General features: G+C 45.1%; 1 protein-coding gene across 5 annotated transcripts in view; it reads left to right on the top strand.

The window, feature by feature from the left end:
* Positions 1-2432: 2432 nt before the first annotated feature.
* CCDC93 (coiled-coil domain containing 93) overlaps positions 2433-10303 on the top strand; it is a 75456-nt gene continuing 67585 nt past the window's right edge. For 3 of the 5 annotated variants that reach the window (XM_045575637.1, XM_036420802.2, XM_036420801.2), the window contains exons 1-3: positions 2434-2631; positions 7338-7451; positions 8905-8999. In XM_045575637.1, coding sequence (XP_045431593.1) covers positions 2587-2631; positions 7338-7451; positions 8905-8999 — 254 coding nt within the window. In that variant the 5' untranslated portion in view covers positions 2434-2586. Of the gene's footprint in view, positions 2632-7337; positions 7452-8904; positions 9000-10303 lie in introns of all 5 variants that reach the window. The other 2 variants (XR_006740538.1, XM_036420803.2) reach the window with 1 other exon arrangement.

Raw genomic sequence — 10303 nt, 5'->3', positions numbered from 1 at the left:
CTGCCCCAGCATTCTTGAGTTGTTTTGCTAGGGCCTTAGGCGAAAAAAACAAAACATGCTATCAACGCAAGTCTGCTACTGTGACCTTACACAGAAAGTTAACTGAGACAGTTTCTTATTGGGAAAGATAGCTGCTCATGGTTTTGGGGTTTTGTTTGTTTGTTTATTTGTTTTTTGAAACATTACAGAGGCATTTATAATATGGGACTCCTGTGTAGCCTACTGAGTCCTATTATTCTTTAAGCTCTATTCCCTGGGCTGTTTTATACACAGCTATTTAGGCTTGCTATGTGAGGTTGTGCTGCCTGTCCCTAGACGTCAATACCTGTCTGGTCATCCAAGAGTGGCTACAAATCATCACCCTCCATTCTCCCTCATTCAATACCATCTCAAGGAAGGACACTTTTAATATTACAAAAATAACACATTTGGGGAGTTATGAAAGTGGATGCCTTAGAAATTGAGTTTCATTGACTTCACAATGGGTGGGAGCAAGAGGTCATTTCTATTTCATCATTTTGTTGTTGTCAATCCTCACCTGAGGATATTTTTCCATTGACTCTTTTTTTTTTAGAGAGAGAGTATGCAAAAGAGGGGGAGAGACAGAGAGAAAGATCAATTGGTTGCCTCCCGCACATACCCCAACCAGGGTCGGAGATCAAGCTGTAGCTGAGGTATGTCCTGCACTGTATCAAACCCGGGCCAATGCTCCAACCATTTAGCAAAACTGGCTAGGGTTCGTCATTTTTTAACACACATAAAACTAACATAACAGAGTTCCCATCTTAACAGCTTAATTTGCATATTCAATTTTTTTTTTAATCCTTGGTGTCTGGTGGAGGTGGCACACAGTTTGGGGGGGAGGAAGTATTGCTTTGAGAGAGCGAGCAAGATATCGATCTGCTGTTCCAGTTATTTATGCATTCATTGGATGATTCTTGTATGTGCCCTGACTGGGAATCCAACCCGAAACCTGTTATCAAGAGGACATTCTAAACCACTGAGCCACCCGGGCAGGGCTGATGGGACAAAGTTTTGTCAGCAATATTTGCTAACTACATTTAAGAAGGAAATGGTCGTGCATAAGGTTCCAGAGACATCTCTGTTCTGTCAGGATAAACTCTGGGAGCACAAAAGGCACGAATTTCTTCAAGGACATTTACCGAATAACCACTTGGAAAGTAGACAGGAAGGATACACACAAACCTTTTTTATCTCAAGCTCAGAGTCTCACACTCCTGCCCCCCCCCCTGCCAAAGGCTCACAGGGAAACAGCCAAAGTTTTCACCTGCAGCCGTGACCTGGTGGCTCAGTTGCTTGGAGCTCCTCCTGTACAACAAAAGGCCACGGGTTCAATTCCGGTAGGGTGGCATAAGGGAGGCAGCCAGTCAACGTTTCTCTCATTGATGATGTTTCCCCCCCCCTCCCTAAAATCAATTTTTAAAAACGTTTTCAGATGCCATCGCTTTCTTCATCACAAAGAAGAGGAGGAGGAAGAGGAGGAGGGAGACGAGGAGAAAGGAGAAGGAAGAGGAGGAGGAGAAGGAGGGGAGGGGAGGAGAGAGAGGAGGAGTGAGAGGAGGAGGACAAAGAGGGGGAGGAGGAGGGGGAGGAGGGGGAGGAAGGAGAGAAGGAGGAGGAGGAGAGGGAGAGGAGGAGGGAGAGGAGGAGGAGGAAGAGAGAGAGAGAGAGAGGAGGAGGAGGAGGAGGAGGAGGAGGAGGGAGAGGAGGAGGAGAAAACGCTGGAGAAGCCATTATGGAGCAGGTGCAGTGGCTTGTGGCCAGGAAGACAACTCTACAAAGAGCTGCTGCCATCCTCTGGGATACACTGGGGTGCATCATGTAAGTGATGTGGCAGCTAAAAGGACCTCAACACTGGAGTCGCATTTTTTAGAAGACCTTCCCTTAAGGAAGACCAGAAGCTGGGGGAGAGCGGAGTGGGATGGGGGCACATTATCCCCGACGAGTTTCCTTGGGGAGCACGAGGCATGGCTCAGGCGTTAGGGAGGCAGCAGGCGTGAGGAAAGCGTTTTCGGGGGCTGGGCTCCTGGTCCACATGTGAGAAGTTTGTCCCAGTGCACGACGAAGTCGGGCAGCCGGTGCGGAGCTGCAGCCGGGCGCGGGGTGGAGCCCACGCTCTTCAAGCTCGGACTCTGACCCCGAGCCAGGCGGCTCCCGAAGCCGGGCTGACGGAGAGAACCAAGCCCGCTTGATTCATGCCTCTGAGAAGCAGAGAGGAGACCCAGGATGAAAAATGTCCCCAAGATGCGGGAAGAGGCCCTTTCATCAAGTTTCTTGGAGGGAAACGCAGACGCGGTTGCAAGGTCAGCATCCTCCGCGCGGGACTCCGCTCCGCGGCCCCCAGTCCCGCCTCCACCGGGCCGCCTCGCGCAGGCGCAGGCGCAGCGCGGCGCGGTCCCGCCCAACGCGCATGCTCCCGGGGCCTGGCGCCGGCGACCCGCGGCGGCGGCGGCGGCGGAGGAAGTGGCCGCTGGGCGCTCCGCTCCGGTAGCGGCTTCGCGGCGGGGGGACAGCCTCCTCCGGCCGCTCTGCGGACTTGGGTGCCTGCACACATCAGTCAGTCGGATGATGGGGCTGCCCAGGGGGCCGGAGGGCCAGGGTCTCGCAGAGGTAAGGAGCCCCTCTTCCTGACACGTCGGGTGCCCGCGAGAGGGCCAGGCCGCGCCGGGCGCCCCGCCCCCTTCCCCAGGTGCGCCCGCGGGGAGTGCCGGCCCGGCTTCGGGCGCTACCTGGTCCTCCCCGCCTCTCCCGCTCCGGGTGGGCGCCGGACCCTCGGACGCCGCAGGGCTCGCCGGGAGGCCGGGCTATTGCGCCAGGAGTCACGAGATGCGCCTTGGGACGGTCCGGGTTCGGGCTGTGCAAAGGGCGGTGACCTTGTGGGGCTGCCGCCGCCTTTGGGGGCCCAGCCCGCCCGCCTGTGCCCGGGGGGGCTGCCCCCCGCAGTCAGCCGGCGGAGAGGTCTGGGAGCCGTCCCCGCGGTGGGTCGGTCCCGCGGGGTGTGCTGTGTGGCGGTGCCCGGGGCCGCTCCTCCGGGAGGTAACGGGCTCCTGTCCTCCCAGAGGCGCTTGTCACTGACACTGGCTGGGCCTGGGGCAGGATAGGCAATGGTTTCCGGATTTCCACGTCGGCTGGGGATAAAGGGGAAGTGCATTTCCTTCGGGGTGCAAATATCACTTAGCGAGGTGGTTTACATCTGCCTTCCCTTCCAGTTGGTTTGCTCGTAAGCGAGTGGATCGGATTCTTGAGAGAAACGGAGGCCACGCCGCCCCCCTGTCTCCTCCTGAGGTTCTGAAGCAGGCCTCTGGCTGGAGACCGATTTCTGGACACAGGAGCGCTTCCTTCGCTCTCAGCTGCCCCCATTCTGGCTTCTCCGCTCCCCCACCCCTAGGCCCTTTCATATCACAAACCCACTAATTGCGCATAAAAGCTGGGGCTTTGGTGTTGAAAGGATGGACTTAGTTAGCCTGAGTTCCCAGAGCACACGTCCGTTTCGTTGTTATCTTAGGAAATCCTATCAAGTGTAATGTCAGAGCCCTCTTATCAGGTAGAACCTTCCCCAGGAGTTGCTTTGATGGAGCCAGGGATTTGTGAATATCGGGTTCTATACTGTGATATTTTATTTGACATTTCTTTTTTGCCACTTCTTTATTCCAGGATGTCATCAAGTTTTTGCCTGGCCTGTGGCTGTAGACTCCTGTCTTATCTCCCTGGTTCTATCTTAAATTCTCCTGATTCAGTGTCCCACTACCAGTGTGGATTTTTTCTAAAATAAACTTTGTTTAACCCTGCTCTAACTGCAGCATCTTATTTGTCACTTTTCCAAGAGACTAGGACAGTTCTTGGCAATTAGGAGGCAGACGAAATGACTATAAAATCAAGTTGTCATTTAGTTCAAAGACTAGTGCATATACTCTGTGTGATTAAGCTGTTACTGGTCCTATTAATTCATTAACATCAGTTTTTTAAACCGTTTATAGTATGGAGGATATGCAGATAGCTGGACGTGGCCCTGCCCTCCAGCTTACATGAACTGCAATGCAAGGCAATTGGAAATTTAATGTGCCTGGTTGAGGAGCTCACAGCCATTTGTCTTTACCAGAATTTTAAGTGTTGTTTTTTTTTTGTTTGTTTGTTTTTTACAGAAAGGAAGAGAGAGGGATAGAGAGTCAGAAATATCGATGAGGAGAGAATCATCGATCAGCTGCCTTTTGCACACCCCCAACTGGGGATGTGCCCACAACCAAGGCACATGGCCTTGACCGGAATCGAACCTGGGACCCTTCAGTCCACAGGCCAATGCTCTATCCACTGAGCCAAATCAGTTCCAGCTGGTTTTTTGTTTTTGTTTTTGTTTTGTTTTTAACAATTGGATGTATTAACCAATCTGATGGCTTTTTATGGCTTCAAATAGCATTCTTTCATGCTCTTTTCTATTTTGTCTCAATGTAATCTCTGAAATGCATTTGAAGTGTTATTGACATTATCCATTCAGTGTCTTGTGCCACAAAGTTATTTCACAGGTTATAGTGTAAAAGTACACTTCTTTATTCTGGGGGTGAGTGGTTGGAAGCATGGGCCATGCATCTTCCTTGGAGTGCTCCTTAGGTAGCAGTTGAAGCAGGGATGATCGTCCCATGATGTTCTGTCCTCTTCTTAGAAGTGTTTTTATGACAAATGACTGCACAAATGAAGGCCACCTGTCTTACATCCCAGGAGTTTGAAGAAAATACTTGTACAATATATATCATCCCATTTCCTCCCTATTCTACCTTTGTGAACCATAACTGCTCTTTATCTTCTATTTGAGTTTCATCCATCACAAATCTGTTGCCAAGGAAGAGAAGGTATGAATAATTGATATTTCCTTACTTATACATGTCCCTGATAGCTGGTGAATGCTAATCTTCAAAATATTGGATAGGCTGGGCCAGTGTCATCTGAGAGTTAAATGAGTACTAGTGTGTGGTTGACACCTCCACCCCATTTCAAGGGATTAACAATCACTTTAATAATTCCTTGTTCAACTATATGCCTATGTTAATATGTATACTCCCTTTCTTAACAGTTTATACTTCAAAATAAATTTGACTTTCCATCATCAGTGTCATGACTATTAAAACATTTTGCTCATACATGAATGGCTTAGGTCATGCACTCTATGTCATGATTGAGCATGTCATTCTATAATAAGTGTGTTTTTGAAGCCAACATGCTATTTCATAACAGGAGTGAACAGCTAATAGAATAGTCTATTTGGAAAGCTAGGCATGTTCATTAACACCAGGCATGTCCCTCAAAAAAAGAGGCTGTTACGTCATTGTATGAATGACAGATTATAAATAAAAGATAAATGCAGAGAAATGGGTATTTCGGGCTGTATTTGCCGGTTTTGGCATCAAATAGGAGCTAGAATTTGCTGATGATTTGACCGTGATCAGAGGATATTAAGAGAAGGAGGTTGGCCATAGCCATATCAGGATTGGCTGAGGTGAAGGATGAAGCTGAAATGATAGGTTGTAGCCAAAAATCTGGATGCCAAACTAAGACATTTGGAGTCTATCTTATAGACAGTGTGTGATGCATTAATGATGAGGGCTGGGGGATGAGCTAAAGAGGTAATGATGTAAAAGCTGTGATTTAGGAATGAATGAACAAGACAGATTACCAGAGAAGAAAGATTGAGAGGCAGTTGCAATAGTCCTGGCATGAAGAATAAATAAAAAGGAAGGGAGGATTAATGTGAGAAGCTTAGTAAAGAAGATTTAACAGGCATTGTTGAGTAAGAGAATAGTCCCAAGTGGTAGGTACAAGGACTTGAACCAGAATTCTTTGGTGGTATTTTATAGAGACAGTTGGATTTTATTTTCGGCAGTGACGCAAGAGGGGAAAGGGAAACAGTTCATTAAAGTAAATGGAGGCAAAAGTATTAAAATATTTTGATAAATTTAACTTGTAAATAAACACCTGGTAGTGAAGATAGGATATGTCGGGTGGGGCAAAAGTAAGTTTACATCTGTGAGTACATGAAACACAGAGTTTATTCTTGTAATTTATTGTATTCTTTTTCTTACCAACAACTGTAAACCTACTTTTGCCCTTCCCTGTAAACTTAACAATTTTTTATTTTATCACATACTAGAGGCCTGGTGCACAAAAGTCATGTGTGGATACGGTCCCTAGGTCTAGCCCACGATTAGGGCCATCTTCCCTGAATGCTGGCAGCCGGCCCTGCCCCCGCCGCCACCCACCCGGGTTCCCAGTTTGCCATTGGGCGATTGAAACCTGACTGCCAGGGGGTGAGGGACCAAGAGATCGGCCAGTCCTGCTCATTTGTGACACCCCCTGTGTGTGGGATGACCGGTGGAGTGAGGGTCTTGGCCTGGCGCCATCTGCATCCTCTGCCACCCACCCTACATCCCCGTTTGCCATCGGGCGATCAGAGCCTACTTGGGGGAAGGGACCAAGAGGTTGGCCATTCCCACACACCTGCTGGCCCCACCTCAGCCACAGGTCGCCCTCTGTGTGCAGGGTGACCAGTGGAGCAGGAGTCTATGCCTGGCACCGCCCACATCCCCTGCTACCCACCCAGGATCTCCATTCGCCATCAGGCGATTAGAGCCTGTGGACAGGGGTGGGGACCAAGATGTGGTCAGTGTACCTCATAGTGACTGGTCAAGCGGTCATTCTGGTCATATGAATTAGAGGTATGAAAAATTAGAGGTATGAAAATAAAGTAAAAGCCCTGCCATTATGGTCGCTAGGCTTTTATTATACAGGATATTAGGTGAATGTGTTATTTTTAAGGCAATCCTGTTATGTGGCAATAATTACCCGTTAGTATTACTGAGTTGAAAGCCTTCTTTATGTTTGTCTTAGAGAACAAAAAGAAGTGTGGAGAGGCATATATATTTTATTCTTTGTTCTTGACCCTCTTTAAAATAATATGGACCAAAATGACTACGAAGTTAAAAAAAATAAAAACCACCTTGTTCCTCTGTAAGGAATTTATAATTTAGTTGAGACCTGTCAAGTACACCATGTCTTAGAGAACAGGGTGTTAATGTGCCTTAACCTTCCTTTCTCTGGATTCCTTCAGGACCTGGTAAACAGGCCCTGTCTTCTGCCCTCACCTGTGATGATAAGAAGAGACACCTGGGGGGTCTCTTCTGTGAAACTCTGGCAGCTCTGTGGGCCGTGCGCCTTCATGAGAGCATTGGTCTAGCCAATGTCACCTGACAATGTTGTGGCATCAGGAGATAGATCTGGTGTTGCTGTATTCAAAGATAGCTTTTACAGCTTTTCACCTTTTGTTTTAGGTAGAAACAAGAGAAGATGAAGAACAAAATGTCAAGTTAACTGAAATTCTGGAGCTTTTGGTTGCAGCTGGGTATTTCAGGGCAAGAATTAAAGGCTTGTCACCTTTTGATAAGGTAAGAGGACATCTTTGTAACTATTAGTCCATTTTTTTGTCAGGATGGCATGGTTAACTATGGAAAAGAAGAAGAGATTGTGTTTTTCCTTTTTCCATGCCTGTGTTTCCATTTCTTCCTTTTTCAGATTTACTATGGAAGTGTTTCTTATCAAAAGAAAATAATAATATATCAGTAGACGCATTTTGAATTCCTTTTCTATGCATGAAACCTTGGGAAATGCAAATAAGCTAATGAAATACTTCTTCATTTCAAGGAACTTACAGTTTGGGTGGGAAGATAAAGCTTATGTAAAAGAAAATAATCTGAGTTAATAAGGAGCCATCCCAAGTCAGTGAGTTCACAGACAATTGTCAGGTTGCCTTTGGGTGGATGGTAAATGCTTAGTTTGGAGGAGGGAGAAGTCACTATGGGGTGAAGTTTAATTCAGCAGAATCTTGAACAATTGTTATGCTCAAGGCATAGTAATAGGTGTTGAGGGCACAGAGGTAAGACAGACACCCTGTATTCAAAGGCCTCGACTTCTATAGTATAGGGAAAAGAGACAAGTATATCAACATGCATGGGATAAGTGGCATAATGCAGTAAGTACTACTGCAGTAAACTGTATTCTAGTATAGAAATGAAATATCCAGATCAGACAGGACAGGCCAGGAAAGCTTCCTGGTGGAAAAAAATGTTGAGTGCTCCAATGGGCCACAGTTCTGCCTTCTCATGACAGAATCACTGTGCATTGTTTCAGCATACAGATGTCTAAGCCTCACCCATTGAAATTCTGGTTATGTAGGTCTGGACTGGGGCCTGGAATCTGTGTGCTATTAGACATTTCACGTGGGTCTAAGCACAGCCAGAAGTAAGATTTTTTTTTTTTTTTAAATTTCAAAATGGACTTTTAGCCTTAGTCTCATTTGCATCTTAAAGAAATCCTGTGGGGAAAGTAGAGCAAGAATTCACATCTCCTTTAAGAGGTATAAAAATAAAGTAATGAGCCACAAAATGTCAATTTTGATATTCATGTGTCTGGTGTATTAAACAGATAATCTCTCTGGAATCTAGCACTACCCAAAACTGGTTTAAGACTTCTCTCACCTAAGAATTAATGTCTGTCTCCTTCAGTATAAAGTAAGTCTGTCTGTGTCCATTTAGTAATAAAAGCCACTTTCTCAGTCACACTAGCCACATTTCAAGTGCTCAGTAACCAGATGTGGCTAGCAGCTGCTGTATTGGACTGTGCAGGTTCAGAACATTGCCATGATTGCAGAAAGTTTTATCCAACAGTGCTATCTTAGATGAATTGTAGTTGATGAAGTCAGGGTATACATACTCTCTCTAACAATACATAATTTTGTATGTTTATTGAGTCTGTAAAATATATTTATATTTTGACTACCTTTGACTTCTTTCCCTCTCCTCAAGCTAGAAAGAGAAAACACATATTTTCTTTGTCTTGCAGGTGGTAGGAGGAATGACTTGGTGTATTACCACTTGCAACTTTGATGTAGATGTTGATTTGCTCTTTCAAGAAAACTCTACAATAGGTCAAAAAATGTAAGTTGTTAGGGTTCGCCATGGAAGAGCCAAAAAAAAGAGGAGAGAGTAACTTTTGAGTGCCTACTACGTGCCAGAAGTTGTGCTAGACACTGTACTTATTTTAATTTTCATTACAACAGGTAATATCGCAGTTATAGATTACAAAACGGACTGAAATAAACCAAGGTCACACAGGTAGCATATACTAGGCATACTGGTTCATAATGGTGGATTTTGTAATCAAAGAAAACACAATAATTTCAAGAAAAACATCAAAAGTGCTTTATTGAAAGTAATGTCCATCACTAGCTACACATTTCTTCCATCTTTCAGGTAATTTGTGGATATTGTCCCAGTAGAACTTTTCTTGTTTTGAGGCAAACCATGCAGAGACCCAATTTTACACTTCTTTGTACATTTTGAAGTGCTGCTCAGAAAATGCGTTTGCCATCAATCAGAACAAATGGTAATCTGAAGGAGCAAGGTCTGGTGAATATAGCAGATGGGTTAATACTTCCCAGGCAAGATCTTTTAACGTGTCTTTAACTGGTTTTGAAGTGTGTGATGGTGCGTTATCTTGAAGAAAAATTACTTTGCCGTATCTTCTGGCACATTCTGGTCGTTTCACAATCAAAGGCTGGTTCAAATTGATTATTTGTTGTCGGTAGTGATCATTAGTAATGGTTTCAGCTGGTTTTAGAAGCTCATAATATAATACACCACACCTTCCTGATTCCATCAAACGCAGAGCATTGTCTTCTTTCCGAAGCTATTTGGCTTTGCAGTTGATGTTGATGGTTGACCTGGATCAACCCATGACTTTGTGCGTTTGGAATTCTCAAAATAAGTCCACTTTTCATAGCCAGTCACAATTCGATGCAAAAAAGACTTTCGTGCTGTTGAAGCAACATTTTACTGATAACTTTTTGGTTTTCCATTTGTTGATGTGGCACCCATTTTCCTTTCTTTAAAATCTTTCCCATTGCTTGTAAACACTCAGAAATTGTTTGCTGAGCAATGTTTAATCTTTCTGCAATTTGTTTTTGAGTTTGACACACATCTTCATCCAATAATGCTTGTAATAGTTGGTCTTCAAACTTTTTTGGTTGACCTGGACGTTCTATGTCTTTCACATTGAAGTTACTTTTAAAGTGTTTAAACCAACATTCACAAGTATCTTGAGATGGAGCATGTTCACCGTAAGCTTCCCAAAGTATACGATAACTTTTTCTTCAAAATAAAGTAATGAATTAAAACTCCCCACAAATGCTCTTTTTGGGGCATGAAATTCGACATTTTTAAGTGTAAAAATATCTATGATG

The sequence above is a fragment of the Pipistrellus kuhlii genome, unplaced genomic scaffold (genome assembly GCF_014108245.1).
Source record: "Pipistrellus kuhlii isolate mPipKuh1 unplaced genomic scaffold, mPipKuh1.p scaffold_m20_p_7, whole genome shotgun sequence".
In the NCBI taxonomy this organism is placed as follows: Eukaryota; Metazoa; Chordata; class Mammalia; order Chiroptera; family Vespertilionidae; genus Pipistrellus; species Pipistrellus kuhlii.
This window is presented reverse-complemented; position numbering and strand designations above follow the sequence as displayed.